This window comes from Danio rerio, chromosome 20 (genome assembly GCF_052040795.2).
Source record: "Danio rerio strain M-AB ecotype USA chromosome 20, GRCz13ab, whole genome shotgun sequence".
NCBI classification, from domain to species: domain Eukaryota; kingdom Metazoa; phylum Chordata; class Actinopteri; order Cypriniformes; family Danionidae; genus Danio; species Danio rerio.
The window spans coordinates 33631819-33649684 of record NC_141040.1 but is presented as its reverse complement, the minus strand read 5'-3'; the positions used below and the strand labels follow the sequence as shown (position 1 = coordinate 33649684).

Genomic DNA, 17866 nt, shown 5'->3' with positions numbered 1-17866 from the left:
TCTTCATTTGTTGGGTTTTACTGTGCTCAAATTGCTTTGTTTACTCAAATAGATTAAGTTCACAGTACTCATAAGGATTAGTTTTTAGACTTAAACGGTTTGCTGCAATCGGTTTCCTCAAATGGTTTGAGTTACCTTAACGTTTTGGGTTTTACAGTGTATAAACAACTAGCACAAATCGTCAATATTATAACTATTATAACACTATTTTATAATAGTTATTTAAGTATTTATTTTTTCTTATCTATTTTAAAGTATTTATTCTTTTGTGGTTTTAAAAAAATATTTGTATTAACTATATGTTTTATATATTTATAAAATTACAAAGTTTGTTTCTTAATGTTATTTAGAGTGTTTGATGTTTTTATGTTCCTTTTGAGTCTAGTCTAATTTCATTCTGCATTACAATTTATTGTGATTTTTGAATGACAAAAACAAAGGAAACTGAAGCTGAAACTGAATAAGTGACATGGTTGCGCCTATGATGTGCGAAGATGTGACCCAGGTCTTCTGGAAGGCAAAAAGGTGAAAAGCTCCAGGTCTAGATTGTGTAACACCAGCCTGCCTAAAATCCTGTGCAAACCAGCCAGCTCCTATCTTCACCCTATCTTCAACAGACCACTGGAGCTGTGTGAAGTGCTCTCTTGCTTTAAACGCTCCACCATCATCCCCTTTCCAAAGAAACTCAAAATTACAGGACTTAATGACTACATACCTGTGGCTCTAACATCTGTGATCATGAAGTAATTAAAAAAAACTGGTGCTGGCCCACCTGAAGGACATCACTGGACCCTCACTAGATTCTCTTCAGTTTGCCTAGAGAACAGGTCTGTGGATGATGCAGTCAGCAAAGGGCTGCATTTTGTTCTTCAACACCTAGACAGATCTGTGAGGATCTTGCTTGTGGACTTCAACTCAGCTTTTAACACGAACATCCCAAACCTCGTCTTGCCCAAATTGACTCAGCTCCCCACTGGTACAACACTCCCTTCTCTCCAAGAACTGTACTCATCCAGAGCAAAAGGGCTAGCAAAATCACTCTGGACCTCTCACGTCCAGCACACTCACTCTTTGAGCTTTTACTGGTCGACGCTACAGAGCACTGTGCACCAGAACAGACAGACACAGGAACAGTTTCTTCCCTCTCATGAACACTTGATCATAATTGACTAACAAGCACTATTTATGCACAAAGACATATTTATTTTTACAACACAACAACACACATAGTTTACATTTAACTTGCAGAAAATATCTATACATACAGTATTGTATATAATAGTATATTGTACATACATTTGTCAGAATTGTATATTATTTTTATTTATTATTTGTGCTGTTGAACTGTCATTATCAATTTTTGTTGTTGAGATTAATTGCTGAAGCTTTTATACACAATATACAATATTAACATTATCATATTATTATTAATAAGTCAACAGTGAGCAAAAAGACAGATTTATTAGTTACTATGTTCATTTGAATTAAAAATATAGCTGTATTTTATTTGTTTTTGTGTTACTGGATGAACTATCCCTTTAATGTTGAAACTGTCTCTTTGTTATTAAGGTTGTTGCTAGGGGATACAGCTTTAACCAGAAGTTTTTACAAGAATTATTTATATTATTTACTTCATTAGTCATTACATTGTGCTTCATTAATGTCTACCTCTCCCACGGTACCTGTTATTTTGGCTGCTATAGTCTTTAGTCTACAAAAAGCCTTAATAATAAAGATATTTTTACAGAATATTCTTTACATTGTGTGGAAGGATTTTATGTAGAAAACAGGGAATCACCAAAAAAAAGGATCTTAGATGGGGTTTCACCGAAAGTATCACAACTGATTTGTTTAATTTAAAATATATATTTATTAATCGATTCACTGTAAACCCCAAAAAGTTAAGGTATAACTCAAACCGTTTGGGGAAACTGATTGCAACAAACCATCTAAGTTCAAAAATGAATCTATATGAGTACTGTGAACTTACTCTATTGAAGTTGAAGTAATGAGGTATTTAATTCACTCATTACCTTCAACACTGAGTTCAAAACTCTTTTCACATGAGTAGAGTTAGCTTTCAGTAAATGTTAACTACACACAATTTTTTTTTACTATTTTTCTTAATAATTTTATGTTATTGAATTACTTATTTATTTGTGTTGTTATTCATTTGTTTAATAATTTAAAAATGAGTTTTTTTCTTAAATAATTTGCATTTACACCAACAATGGTTTACCTTTTGGGCAGAAAGTTTTGATTAATAAATAAACTCTACATCATACATATGTTGATAAAACTGTCATAAGGTAAGTCATAAATGGGTTAGTTTGTCGAAACATTTTATTTTTCAAATAACCATACATTTACATTATTTTATTAACCAGCAATTTATTATTAATTTATTCGTTAAAAAATTGATTTGCATAATTTACAATAATAACTAAATTATTTACATCTTTAGAAATTTTTTTTTCATGATTTTATTAATTCTTAAATATATTAATGTGGAAAATTAAAAAAATAAAAGTTTGTCAACATAATTTAAGTGTGTGTACTGTGTGTGTGTGTGTGTGTGTGTGTGTGTGTGTGTTATATTATATCCTGCCTGCATATATTTCAGAAAATTATTATTTCTACAATTTGGATACAATTAATTGTATTTTGGGTGGCGTGATGGGTAGCACTGGGTCAATTGGCATTTCTGTGTAGAGTTTGCATGTTCTCTCCGTGTTCGCATGGGTTTCCCCCACAAGTCCAAAGACGTGCTACGAATTGGGTAAGCTAAATTGTCTAAATTTTGTGTATGTGTGTGAATAAGAGTGTATGGGTGTTTGCCAGAGATGGGTTGCAGCTGGAAGGGCATCCTCTGCGTAAAACATATGCTGGATAAGTTGGCGGTTCATTCCGCTGGGGCGACCCCAGATTAATAAAGAGACTAAGCCGAAAAGAAAATGAATTAAATGTATAATCGAAATTCATCTTTCCCCAGCACTTTATATAGATTTATTTATTTCTCGGAAATTCATACATGTACATAAATAAAAATACTGAAATACTGTACAAACAATCCAGACATAAATTACCTCTCCGTTCCTTTAGATGTCACTATATGAGATTTAGCCATCAGAGAGAACCAGTAGCAGAAAATAAGCTATTTGATTGGTCAGACACCGTCACGTGACACGGTGTTTGCGTTTCCTGCAGGGATGAGTGTAAACACGGCACATTGCACGCCTATCAGATTGAATGTAGTGATATAAACAGCGTGTTTTGACGATGGTGAAGTGCACGGTCCAGGGTTGCATAAACTTTAGCGATCTCAGACCGGAAGAGCAGCCGAATCGACCGCGCAAGAGATTCTTCAGGTTCCCAAAAGACAAGGCCCGAGTGAAAGTGTGGCTGGCGGCTTTACGGGACACTGAGCGCGAAATCACAGATCTTCATCGGATATGCGAAGACCATTTCCTCAGCCATCACATCACAGCCGACGGCATCAGCCCGGACGCGATCCCGATCATGCCCCCGCTGGATGGTCCGGTCGGCAACTGGAGCTCGTTTGAGGAGGAGCAGGACGAGCACACGGGGACACTCGAGGAGGTTGGTGGAGTGCGGGGATATCCTCAAAACTTACCTACAGAAAGGGGTATATATATAACGTGTATGTTAAGGACTCTTGTTTTATTATTTATTATTTATTAGGAATATTATTTAGGAGATATTTCGTTTACATTGCCTATTTTAAATAGTTTTCCCTTCACATAACCGTTCTGTATTTATGCCTCAAAGCATAATGCAATTCTGAAAGCGTGCCTCACACAGGTGAGTGGGCTTGACAAACCACCCAGAGAAAACATACTTTTTCATCTCTCTGACACACAGTTTTTGCACATTTGCACCAGACACTTTCTTACAATGACTGCATACCTAATATAAAGAATAAAAACACTGCATTTATGAAATGTGCCTCACACAGGTGAGTGGGCTTGACAAACCACCTGTAGAAAACAATCTCCTCTCTCTCTTAAAAAACACTCCCCCACCCCTTATTCTAGCACTTTATTCTCTTATTACATACAGTTCCTTAGTATAATTAGCACTTCTTGTGTGCTACAATTCAATTGTAAGTCACTTTGGACAAAAGTGTGTGGTAAAAATATCAGGGCTCAACAATAAGGACTGCCCGATGACCCGGGGCCAGCGTATGAGATGCTCGGGACAGTAGACAGGATTGTTACTGGCCAGATTGGGCCACTGATGCCCTGTCATTAAAGTTTAATTTGCCTGTGACTACTTGTCCATGTTTTGTACAGTTTGACGTCAGTTTGGCAGGCAAGCCATCTTTTGTTTTGCAATAAAATGCCTGAACATTTTGCTGCTTTAGTTTGCAAAACACTTTGGATTTTGTTCATTGTACATTTATTTACATTTTTTAAATATTTAAATTCTAGATTTACAAACATTTCGACACATTTTTCATTTTTTTTTTATTTGTGGCTAAGAAATAGCTTTTAACATTTTTTTTGGTAGGGACAGTGAAAACATTGGCAGGGCAAGTAAAAATCTGAACCACTGGTCCGATCGGGCCAGTAGAAAAAATCCTTAGCGTTGAACCCTGTATATGTATTTACACATTTTATATTCAAAACTTTAAATGAATTGTTTGAATTAAGTTTAGTTGTTTAACATAGTCACATTTTACTGAAATCAAATAGATGACTTGTGTAATGTATGCAAGTTATTTTATAATTGTTATTTATTTATTATTACTTACTGTTTTATTTTTAGAATTTTGTGTTGTGTCCATTATACTAAAATATTTTTTTATTTGCATATCTTAGCATAATCTTGTTTGTTTGAATAAAATGTTTAAATTAGAAATAAATAAATAATTTGTTAATATTTCCTCACTGAATACCTCTAAGCTAAAATAGATAAATAGTTTAGTTCTATTATGGATATATAGGTTAGGGCTGCACGATATTGGAAAAATGACAAATTGCAATATTTTTCTATTCTGCGATATAATAATAATAATTCAGATATAATCTGAATAAATGTTTGTAAAGAATCTATAATTTAGATCGATTGGGAAGATCCTTTCGGGGAGTGCATAAAATATGATTTAGGTTGATTTGTATAGCAATTGAGCACTATAAGTCTTGTTTAATAAGCATAATATTTATATTATTGAGGACAATATTTGTTAATAAACAATCTACAAGCAAAGACAAATTAAAGAAAAAGATGCTAATTAAATATACAACATTTTATTGTTTTTCGAAGAGTTGAAATGTATTCAGGTATACAGTAATTGAGTAACCAAATGTAGAATGACACTGCATAGTCTTTGTTTTATAAACCATTCAGTAAAATTAATATTAATTTGATTATTAATTATACATTTTTCAAAGTTACAAACAGTACATTTTCCTATGCCTGAATGTATTTTAAAACCATCACAAAGTCACAGGCCTCAAAACACACTTGCAAAATGATAAATTACAATCCAGACTCAACATTGGATATACTTGCGATGTGACTTCTGCGAATGATCACATTGCGATATCGATGCTGAAACCATATGTTGTGCAGCCCTAACATTGGTCAAATCTTTATAAATCATAATATGTTAATATAATATTTTGCCAATATAATAAATAAATGACTTGTTAATGCTTTAGTAAGATTTACATTATCATAAAATAACAATGGCATATATACAATAATATAAATAATAATAATAATAATACAAATAAATCGGTATTTATTTTGTTACTTTTTTATCCAGTTATCAGTGATAATTCCCTGTTGAGCTAAAATGCGTCGCAAAAACTTCTTTAAAGCTTTTACTGTTGATTATTTAAAGCTTATAATATAAAATATGCACTTACTTAGCTGGGACAATGTTGAATTGCATGGGTTGTTAAACAACACCATTCAGTGTTTTTATCTGTAATGTTGTTTAAGAGTGGAGCTGCTGCAGATGATGATCTTGAGGATGAAGACTTTGAGGATGACGAAGAATATGAGGATGAAGGCTACATTCCTGCAGATAACAATTCAAATAGCACAATTAGTAAACCCCAAGAACAGAGCGTCACTCAAAGGTGAAACTGCATTCAAGTCTGTATATGAAACAATACTGATTCATTTGCCCATTCAGGTGTCAAATCTAGTTCCTGTAGGGCCACAGCTCTACAGTTTAGCTCTAACCCTGCTTCAACACTTACCTGTAGGTTTCAAACAAGCCTGAAGGACTCGATTAGTTTGATCAGGTGTGTTTAATTAGGGTTAAAGCTAAACTGTGCTGAGCTGTGGCCCTCCAGGAACTGGATTTGACACATGTGCATTAAACTGTGAACTTTTTCAGTTTCAGACCTATCTTTAGCAGTCCCACCATTCTCCCACCTGTGAATGTAGCTGATGACGTATTCAACAGTAAAGGTGTCGATTATAAGCTTTTAAATTAATTCAGTTTGAACACCAAAATGTAAAAAGCTTTCCTCAATAGTCTTTCTTCTTTTCATATTGCAGCCCCGCATCGATCTGAAGTTGCTCTTGGACAACTGACTAAACGCTTCATGCAGCTCCTTAACGCAGCGCCGGAAGGAGTTCTCGATCTCAATGAGGTGTCGCGAAAACTAGGCGCACGAAAGAGGCGGGTGTATGACATCACCAGCGTGCTTGCAGGGATCCATCTACTCAAGAAGACTTCGAAAAACAAGATCCAGTGGATGTAAGTTTACAGCAAGTCATTCAACATTTTATATTTAGAGGCTCATTTACTAACGGCTCTCACTACTTAATAACCCTACTGTTAGAATGTATTAAACATGTGCAATGAAATATTAAAGGTGCTGTATGTACATTTTTACATGATTTTTTTCACTCTAAAGTAGCTGTATTGGGCAATATATCCCATTTGGAAGCACACAGATTTTTTTCACACTGAGAACGTCTCAATTATCACTTTTTTCAGCTATAAATCTCTGTAATTCTTCTTTAGATTAAAGTCTGCATGAACCGGAAGTTTCATTTTAGTATGGTACAGCTACTTTTAACTTTAACTGAATATTAAGTAGGGGGAGAGGTTTTCTTTTTGCACATTTCATCATAGCAAACTAATGTTAAAGAGGGGTGTGGTTAAGAATATTGTGGCTGAAGCCGTCAAACTAATGTCATCATCAGTAAAAAAACCGCCACTCTTAAGTCTGACCCATGGCGCATGAAACACGCATAGCTGTGCATTTATACTTCTGTGCGTTGTTTCTTTTGCTCTGCAATAACACTTCTGAAACGCTAGTAGGCAGTGAGGTATTAATGTTCCTCTGTGTCAAGTTTCTTCGTTGGTGTTTTGTTTTGAATGCTTCCTTAATGTACAATTGGCTCGCGCGGCTCTGTCCAGCCCCAACTCGTCAGTTCGACCAATCACAGAGCTTGCGCTACGCGTCAATGCGACATTTAGTTACGTTTTTTGAGAGGTGCGCGTCAGCGATGCCAACGGCCATGGCTAGGGCTAAGCGTGCACGAGTAGGCTGAGCCATAGCGTACGCGTGCGCTTGACACAAATATAAATCAGCCTTTACGCCCGATTCCCATGGGGCTTCAGAATCTTTAATGGACTGAGTAGGTGAACTGTACATTTTTGGGTGAACTATCCTTTTAATACATCACTGTAAAAAAATGTTGGATTCCACACAATCGATTTGTGTTGGGAGAAAATGAAGGCATTAAGTTAACTTATTAGCTTTTTTTTGTGGATTAAACATAAAGCAATTAAGTTGTCCCAACAAATCTCTCAAGAATTGCTGTTTCAGCTCATTTTAATTAAGAAGTTTGAACAAGCAGCTTTTTTGAGTGATCAGTACGCCATTCATACGCCTGTTTCTTTGTCCAAGGAGTTCAACACCTCTCAGCTCTTTTGGGAGCCAGTGGAGCCCCAAGGCAAAAGCTGAGCTCCTTCATCTGAAGTCAACAGAGGAAGCCCTCGACTGGCTCATCAAGGACTGCGCCCAACAGCTCTTTGCCCTGACCGACCTCAAAGACAATGCTGAATATCCACTCATATTTCTAGCATTATTTTGTGATATACTATTGCTCTAGTACTTCTTTGCGTTGTTTTGGCCTTAACCCCTCATGTACCTCAGCTTATGTGACATATGAGGACATCTGTCAGATCGATGTTTTTAAGGACCAGACCATAATAGCCATTAGGGCCCCTGAGGAGACCAAACTAGAGGTGCCAACTCCCACTGAAGTAAGACATTTAACTTTTGAATCTTAGTTAAATCGGGAGGATGACTGCAGATCAAAGATGAAATATGTTCTCACTGTGTTATTTTATTTACATACAAGGCATATATCTGTGTATGAATCTTTTCACTGTATATTTATGTATGTACAGTGCACATTATAAATGAGTACATTCTCTTTTAAAAATTACTTATTATTGTTTAAAATATTCTATAATATGTTGATCCATTTTTCAGTCAATAAAGACTAGTTGAAATTTTGGTGCAGTTGTATTAAGCGATTATAACATTAGGAATAGAAAGATAATGCATTTAAATTCAAATGTATTGCAAAATAATGATTATTATTATTGAGGTATTGTGTATAAAAATACTTTATTGTATTATAAATGATAAAATAATTTGTTATTGAGGTAATTCAAAAGAAAAATCTAATATATTATGATTATATAAAAGATTCCAACTATATTCTATATATATTTTTATTATATATATATATATATATATATATATATATATATATATATATATGTGTGTGTGTGTGTGTGTGTGTGTGTGTGTGTGTGTGTGTGTATATATATAACTAATATTTTATCTAATATTTATTTAATATTATTTCTTTAACATAAAATTGGGTATACTTTTTATTGTACCGTGAGCATAAGTTATTTTGTTAAAATAGCTCTGGTTATGAGAGAGATCGATTTAGAGTGTCACTTACCTGCTCCGTAATGAATTATTCAGCTGTAGCTTGAAATGTCAGCTGACAAAATGCTGTTTTTCTCCCTTATGCACTTATTATGTAGTCTCTGTCGCCACCTTGTGGCAGAACAACAATCTTCTTTGCTCTGCTCAGTATGACAGGCTGGCCACCAACTCGCTGAAGTTATGAATTTTTAAAATAGGCACTGTCTTCATAAATAAACTGCATAGTTGCAATTTAAACAACTCCATTATCACCTAAAAAAGCCTAAAAAGTACATAATGTTGTTCAACAGCAGCAATATTTGTTAAACTGTAGTCCTCTGCTTGCTTATATACATACATTGTAAGTCGTGTGATATTTTGGTTATACTACCAACATTTTGGTTATACTACCAACCGTATTTAAATAATGTTAAGAGGACATTTATGTGATAACATGTGAGGTAATAAGTATAAAAATAACTTGCTTTTATGCTCTCCTCAAGGAATCAATCAAGATCCACTTGAAGGGCTCCCGTGGCCCCATCCATACACTTACCTGTGAGACTGAGGGCCCGGGTGATGCTGAGGACTCATCTAACACAGAATCAAAGCTCACCAAATCAGACTGCTTCGTATCACTAGAAGAGAGCCGCATACAAACACAACCACTTGTACCAGGTTAGCAGTATGGCATTATTTTGCACACCTAAAATTGTTAAGATATTTGCTTGCTTTGTTTTCTTTTTTGTGAAAAAATAACATTTCATCTCATTTATTTTATACTAGACTTATTTGATAAATATTGATTTGTCTGTTATTTTTGTTATTTTTTCTTCTGTTTTTCCAGATGTTTCAAATACTGTAGCAGCTGTACAGAGCGCTTGAGGACCACAAAGATGAGCCTTGCTTCTTTAAGACAAACTACCCCATTATGACTGATTTTGTAGGCCTCTTTGGAGAGACCACTGTCCATATCCATTCTCAAAAAGACATCTATTGTGAAAAATTTTGGTTTGTAAATATAATATTAGTATTTTTTCTATTAGCTTTATGACAAAACTTGAAAAAACATTTCTTTTGTTTTTGAAAAATGATAAATTGTTTCATGAAGCATCTGATAATGTTGTAAAATAATAAAATCTATTATGGTCAAAGATAGACTTTGGATGGATCCTTTCTTTTAAAATAGCAAACCACCTGGCCCAGTTTTTCAAAAGTAATCCAGTGGGATTTTGGATCACGGATTGGATCAAATCTTTGAACCAGTTAAAATAAAGTTTTATGTTTTAAGTAGGGATGTAACGGTATAAAAATTTCACGATATGGTAATACCTCGGTATGAATGGCATGGTATGGTATTTATTGAATCATTTAAAGGAAAAACAAAACTATTGAAGAGACTCAAAAAAATTGCTAGAATGTTCAGGTTACCTCAACACTGAACAGATCAATGACATACAAATTATCTAAACTTTCAAACAGGAACTTAAATTATTCAATTTTAATAACAAAAAATATTAAACTATGTAAAAAAAAAACGCCACTCGAAAGGACAAGCCATGAGTGAGATAGAGGTCTCTTGGTGGTACAAGTCAATGTCTCCATTAATCTGAGCAGTGTGCTGTGTGCTGCTGTCCCCTTGACTAAAAGAATCCCCATCATGTTAGTCGTATTCCCCGACTTGTATTTCAGCACAGTCTGGCAGTGCCTGCATACCCTTTTTTCTGTCACCTTTTCTTCTTTCTTGTTTCTTTTCAGAGAGAAACTGAAATGCTTCCACACATCTGATTTAAAACCCGCTTTAGGTTCGACCATTTTTAGCTCTTTTTCTTTGCCGCTACTAGCAACACACTCCATTTCTGCATTACTGGATCTGTAGCGACAACAGAACGCAAAGGATGATGGCCACGTCTGGGCTGATGAAAATTGTAGTTTCCGCTGCCTCCCATTCGCTCCATTCGCCAGAGCAAACTTTTCACCAAAAGACCTATAATTTTATTGAGTCACAATCACGGTAATATTGAAAGAAATTGCTATTGCGGTATGACGGTATTTACAATATTGTTACATCCCTATTTTTAAATGAATGATCACAAACTTAATGGTTACTGATGATATATGAATTCCTTCCTATATGAAGCATGTCACATCTAATGAGATATGGTAAACAACAACAAAACAATATCACAGCAGTATTTTATTAGAACCAACTAATGTCAAATGTTTGTTGATTGCAGTGTTTTTGTTTCTTACCATTAAAACAAACAATGGCTGTTTGTGGCCACTGGTATTTTGCCTACCTGTTAATCTTTTCTAAGCCGGTTGGTTCCAATTAAGGCTTTGGTAAACAGAATTTGGTAATGCAGAAATTTGGTATTTGGATCACAGTGATCCAACCCAATGTTTCTTTAAAAACTGTCATAAAAGTAAAATAGATGAGTTTATCCTGCATAGCAAAACATGGCATTTCCAAATCTGGACCAATTTGATCCAGATTAAATTTTTTTTAAAAACTGGGCCCTTGATTTATAGGGAGAGTCGTGTATAGTTGTGCTCTACCAAAATGACATATATTTAAAAAAAATACATGTTTTTATTGAGCAAGGATGCATTACACTGATGAAAAATGACAGTACACACATTAAGAATATTACAGTCATGTAATATATTATTTAAAATAAATTCCATACTTCTTTCTATTCAATCTGGTTTCCACAAAAATCATGAATGTTACTAAAAACGTTTTTCTAAGCCACTATAACATTTTGTAAAAAAAAAATATTAAGGCTGAAAATGAAGCAGAGTAAGTTTAATGGCTTGTCTGGTAACAAATCTTGAGAAGCAACCTACCTGGTTCATCATGTTACTTAAAGGCACAATATGTACGATTATTTTCTTTCAAATATCCTAAAATCACTAAAACAGTGTGATATATTTTGGCTTGAGTACTTGCATTATCCCAAAGGTTAGGAAGAATGTTCAAATCCAGAGATATAAGTTATTTTAACTAGTGTCTCCATGCTTATGACATCATACACCTGCATTTTCCAGTTGCTCATCACCTTCGATTTCTAGTTTGGTTTTCTAGAAAACAGAAAAACTCCAAAGACGCTTTAAAATGTTGTGCGTTTTATTACACTGCAAAGTGCAGCACCCTAACAGACATAACCATTTGTTTGTTGTGAATATGTGCCCCCTTGTGGTGAATATTACATATTGTGCCTTTAAACACTTGCCAAATAGGAGTCACTCTGCCACTGCTGTCTGAAAAACACAAAAAGCTCATCCAACCACATCTCGCTTAATAAAACCAAACCGTCCCCGTATAATGCATATCACTCATCACAGTTCATAAACGATTTCCGTATTAAAGGTAGAGGTAATTGCACTTAGAATCAAAGTAATCAAAGTAACACTTCCTGAGGTCTTAATGCTTGTGAATGTCTCGTACACCACCAATTAGCCACACGGATGGCTGAGGGGTGTATTGATTGTTAAATATTCAGTGGTGTTAGGTCTCAACAATAGTTTGGTGATCTGATTTAAGCCCTGCTCACACTGTGCAATTTCAGAGATGATTTGGCCATCTGAGACTAATATGGAAAATCCTAAAAGATTCCAGTAATCCTAGCCTAAAATCTGTAGTTTTTGATTCCTTGATTGATGGCCTCTACGATCAGATTTTCCCTCTGATGAAGAAGTTCTGGTGGTGTCGGGCGTTCAGACTCTTGGCTGAAGTGTGAATTCAGTTAAGACGAGCGTCAAACCAAGAATCAATAGGAGCGGTATATCTGATGACGCAATCAGAACGACACTTTCAAACCACTGCCTTTTCCGGTTATCACTGAGACGTGTTGTAAGTAAAAGTGTTGCTACAGTTTGTTTATGTTTACCGTGAGGTTTCATGTCAGGATGCAGTAGAGTGAAGGTGTCACAGATGGATGATGCCAAACTCCAGGGTGAGTTTTCTTGCGTGTCCATGTTTGGTGCATCTTAACTGTGGTTCAATCTGACATTATGAAAACTGAGGGACACATGCGGATCATACTTGTGCACTCTGATGCTACAATCATTTAGTAGTATTCGAAATCGCACAATGTGAGCTGGGCTTTAGACAGCAGACTTTTGACATCAGTCAGTGACGAAGTGAACGAACGCGACTGGAAAAACGCCCCTTCTGGTTGGTTCCCCATCAATGTGGCCCACCTGCAGGACATGCGGAACAGCGTCAGGATCACGAGTGGTTCATTTAGCTCATGTCAGTTTCTGACTGTACTCACCCACCACTCCTTGTCCTCTTCTCCGTCCACAATTATCATCTCTCCTTCTGAGAAGGTCAGTTCATCTGCGTTATCAGCCACACAGTTATACAACGCCTTTACCCTCTTAGGTCTCTGTTTCTGAAACACATGCATGAAGATTTGAGTTGATAGGTATCAGAATTAAAGGGGATAGTTCACTCAAAACTATCGCTTTAAAATCCATGCTGTCACAATTATGATATTCGCCTTAGTTATTTATTTTTATTTAGTTATTTCTTTATTTTTATTAAAGGAAAATAATGTTTTCATACAATACAACAATAAACATTAGTTTCATTCTTTTCAGTTTTTTTTTTTTTAACCCAAGTCCCACCCCAAGAACTGAACATCCCAAGGCAGTTTAACACAATAATTAGAGTCAAATACAATAATTAAACAGTCTGGAGTCAAGCCTGTCGTAATGTCACAGTGATGATGGAAGAAAGAAAAAGAAGAAAAAAAACAATTACAAATAACAGGAAGAAAAATAAATGAATAAAAATTTGCAGGATGAACTACATTACAGACAAGAAACATCAAGAAGTAGATACAAAGAGATATAAAGATTATTTAACCGCAGGCTAATTCTTTCAGATTTTTAAAATATTATAAAATCGGTTCCCAGTACGTATATGACCTGTCCACCTAACCCCTTAGTGTTTATTTAATCTTCTCTAGTTTTAGAAAAGTCATCAGCCTTTTTATTTGTGTAAAGTAATTGCAATTATGTGATTAATTATTTGATTTGGTACATTGGCCATTCATTTGTCTATAAATCAAATAGGAGTATTGAAAATTAAAGTTGAATAAATATGTTCATAGGCGACGCAGTGGCGCAGTAGGTAGTGCTGTCGCCTCACAGCAAGAAGTTTCGCTGGTTGGAGCCTCGGCTGGGTTAGTTGGTGTTTCTGTGTGGAGTTTGCATGTTCTCCCTGCGTTTGCGTGGGTTTCCTCTGGGTGCTCCGATTTCCCCCACTGTCCAAAGACAAGCGGTACAGGTGAATTGGGTAGGCTAAATTGTCCCTACTGTTTGAGTGTGAATGGGTGTGTGTGTGTGGATGTTTTCCAGAGATGGGTTGCGGCTGGAAGGGCATCCCTGCGTAAAAACATGCTAGATAAGTTGGCGGTTCATTCCACTGTGGTGACCCCGAATTAATAAAGGAACTAAGCTGAAAAGAAAATGAATGAATGCAATATGTACATATTTGTAATTCTCATTCATTCATTCATTTTCTTTTCAGCTCAGCCCCTTTATTAATCAGGGGTCGCCACAACGGAATGAACCGCCAACTTATCCAGCACATTTTATGCAGTGGATGCCCTTCCAGCTGCTACCCATCACTAGGGAAACACTCGCACAATCTTGCACACACTGACATACACTACGGCCAATTTAGCTTATTCTATTTACCTGTAATGCATGTTTTTGGACTGTGGGGGAAACCGGAGCACCTGGAGGAAACCCACACGAACACTAGGAGAACATGCAAACTCCTCACAGAAATGCCAACTGACACAGGCGGGGCTCGAGCCAGCGACCTTTTTGCTGTGAGGCGATTGGGCTACCCACTGCGCCACCCTGCTGCCTATTTGTAATTCTAATCATTAAAAAATAAATATGTAAATAGCCATTTTGGCAATATTTTGAAATAAATGTTGACGCAAATGCACATGTATATGACATGATAAGACTTCTTAGATTTGTAGAATCCAAACATGAACTTGAATGTTAATTAAGTGGTTTACTTATATTGCCATATATCAGATTTCTGGGAATATGGGGGCTTTTTTCATTGTTAATATTTTTTTTTGTACTTATTCAAGAATTGTTACAAATTATTGTGATTATTTACTCTTTGTAAGTTGTCATTTTGCACCTTTAAAAATAAAGAGTAGTTTACTGCATACTGCATCACAACAAACTGGCCTGAAACTCAAAAATGCCATACAGTTCATGTAAAACACACACAACAAAGGGAAAAAAGTGTTAGGATGTTCTATTACCGAAAAGCTACATTAGCTCATTTTCTCAGCAACCAATTGTTGGCATTGCTGGCATTTTAAGTTTTTTTTAACTAGTTATTAGTAGAGAGTCATACAAATCCAATTTACACTCACAGTCACTCTCTCTACTGCAAATTTTAAAGTCAAAGTAAAGTCAAGTCAAGCTTTATTGTCATTCTGCTATATGTGTGGACATACAGAGGAACGAGATGTTGTGTCTCGCAGGACAACGGTGCTACACAGATTAATCATAAATACAAACACAACACTGGACATAATAGCTATTATAAAAAACCTACGCATAACTAACATATACTATAAAAGAAAATACTTAAACTATACACATAAGACAGGCTATACAAGTAGCTGAAACTTGTATAAGTCCCTTGTAAAACTTGTAAAAGGAACCGGTTTGAAACGGTGGATGTTGTATGAATTTGTCTCCCTCTTGTGGCTATTACCCTAATTGTGGCAATATATTCACATCAATTGCTTCTCTTTCACGTCAGGTCAGGGTGCGCGTTTTCTATGGACAATTCGACATCTTTTGGGATTGAAACCGAACAACAAGAGGAGGAAAAGGTTTATATTTTGGGTAAACTAATCCTTTAATTAGTCACTTACTGGTGGGGCTGTTCTGGGTTTAGGTTCTGGTGCAGGAACAGGAGCAGTAGCTTGTGCTGAAGCAGATAAAGGAGCATCTGCAGTAAACAATGTCAATAAAAAATAACCACTTCAGTTTAAAACATTATCATTTGTTTGACTTGACCAATATATTTATCAGTTATATGAGTATTTATATGAGTATTAAAAAATTCACCTGTTTTATCACTTGATTGGGGGCCAATGGGTGGAGCTTTGTTTACACTTACAATTTTACTAAATGAACCAATGGCATCCCTGAAAAATGACAACAAAGCAGTTGATGTAATGCTGTAAAAGCAACAGCTGAAACCTCTATTATGACCAAGAGCAGTATTTGATCAATAATTTGTATTAAAGGTGGAGAGGAAGTCTTACCGAGTGGGGGATTTGACTGGCTTGGATGCAGGGGCTTTTGGCTGTACAGGTACAGGTGGAGGTGGTGGTTTATATGAAAATGAAGTGGGCATAACTGGTGCAGGGGGCACTACAGGCGCTGGCCTGAGAGGAGCAGGTGGAATAAGGAGCGGTGCGGATGGTGCAGGAGGAGCCGTGGCTGCTGGAGGAAGAAGACTGGCCTTTGGATCTGGAGGTGGAGGTCTCTTGGGTGCAGGAGGAGGTGGAGGAGCAGGAGGCAGAACTGCAGGAGAGCCAAGACATGATATGATTTAACTGCAGGTTAACCAGCAGGTAGTGCGTTATAGAGAAATAACTAATGCTAATTTTATTTAGTATATATTCAATAAGGTGTCACCTCACAGCAAGAAGGTCACTGGTTCGAGCCTTGGCTGGGGCAGTTGGAATTTCTTTGTGGAGTTTGCATGTTCTCCCTGTGTTTGTGTGGATTTTCTTCCCACACAGTCCAAACATGTGGTATAGATAAATTGAATAAACTAAACTGGCCATAGTGTATGTGTGTGAATGAGTGTGTATGGATGTTTCCCAGTAATAGGTTGCAGCTGGAAAGGTATCCGCTGTCTAATACATATGTTATGAGTGGATAAGTTGGCGGTTCAGTTTGCTGTGGCGACCCATCGTGAATAAAGGGACTAAGCTGGAGTAAAACGAATGAATGAAAAATAAGACCTAGCCTACGATGTGACAGGAATATGTCAAAATGACGGACAGCATTCTGATTTGCCATCACTGCGTAAAAAAATAAATATGTGACAAACATGCACGCATGTACCAAATTAGATTCGTTCTCTAGATCTAGCATAAAACCTCACATTAAAAGACAACTAACAAGTTTAGAAAAATGTGTTTTGATAAGAATAGGCTACAGGCTAAAAACAAAATAGGGTATGTATATACCAAAGTAAAAAAATTATACTAAGCATTTTCTAATTCAAATAATTTTGCTAATTTGTAACTTTCTATATAAAATTGAAGTCAGAATTATTAAAATAATTTTTTACCATATACTAGTATTTAACGTGACATTTAAAGGCTTAATCAGGTTAATTAGCTAAATTAGGCAAGTGATTGTATAACAGTTTGTTCTGTAGACAATCTAAAAAAAATATATAGCTTAAAGGGGCTAACAATTTTGACCTTAAAATGTTTCTAAAAACTGCTTTTATTGTAGCCCAAATAAAATAAATAAGACTTTTTCCAGAAGAAAAAATTTTTAGGAAATACTGTGAAAAATCCTTTGCTCTGTTAATCATTGTTTGGGAAATGTTTAAAAAAGAAAATTCACAAAAGGGCTAATAGTTGTTCAGTTGCATATTATACAGTAAAATCAGTAACTACCCAGCACTTTATATGATTATTTATAATGAAATCAAGTCGCTGTCAGGAGGTCAGACTCACCATACACAGAGTTATTTTGTTCAGGAGTTTGAGGGTTTGCAGGATCTGAACATGACCTCTGTCTACCGATGTTCTCCATTGGTGGACTCCATCCTGACATCACACACACAGGGTAAGTCCAGGTGCATTAACAGACATTTGCTGTACATCCTACATCTTAAA

General features: G+C 35.8%; 2 protein-coding genes across 14 annotated transcripts in view; one reads left to right on the top strand and one right to left on the bottom strand.

Annotated features, from left to right (window-relative positions):
* Positions 1 to 3185: 3185 nt before the first annotated feature.
* Positions 3186 to 10096, top strand: e2f6 (E2F transcription factor 6). Of its 2 annotated transcripts, none has more exon segments than NM_001030144.3 (8): positions 3186 to 3600; positions 5971 to 6110; positions 6374 to 6447; positions 6538 to 6739; positions 7902 to 8057; positions 8146 to 8260; positions 9446 to 9620; positions 9790 to 10096. In NM_001030144.3, coding segments are annotated over 8 exon segments (1221 nt in total). In that variant the 5' UTR covers positions 3186 to 3279; the 3' UTR covers positions 9828 to 10096.
* Positions 10097 to 11515: 1419 nt separating this feature from the next.
* asap2b (ArfGAP with SH3 domain, ankyrin repeat and PH domain 2b) overlaps positions 11516 to 17866 on the bottom strand; it is a 56221-nt gene continuing 49870 nt past the window's right edge. For 8 of the 12 annotated variants that reach the window (XM_087297247.1, XM_087297252.1, XM_087297251.1 and 5 more), the window contains 6 exons: positions 17705 to 17797; positions 16268 to 16529; positions 16068 to 16147; positions 15872 to 15948; positions 13223 to 13342; positions 11516 to 13148 (listed from right to left, as the gene is read on the bottom strand). In XM_087297247.1, the coding sequence (XP_087153373.1) occupies positions 13074 to 13148; positions 13223 to 13342; positions 15872 to 15948; positions 16068 to 16147; positions 16268 to 16529; positions 17705 to 17797 (707 nt within the window). In that variant the 3' untranslated portion in view covers positions 11516 to 13073. 12 annotated transcript variants of the gene reach the window in all.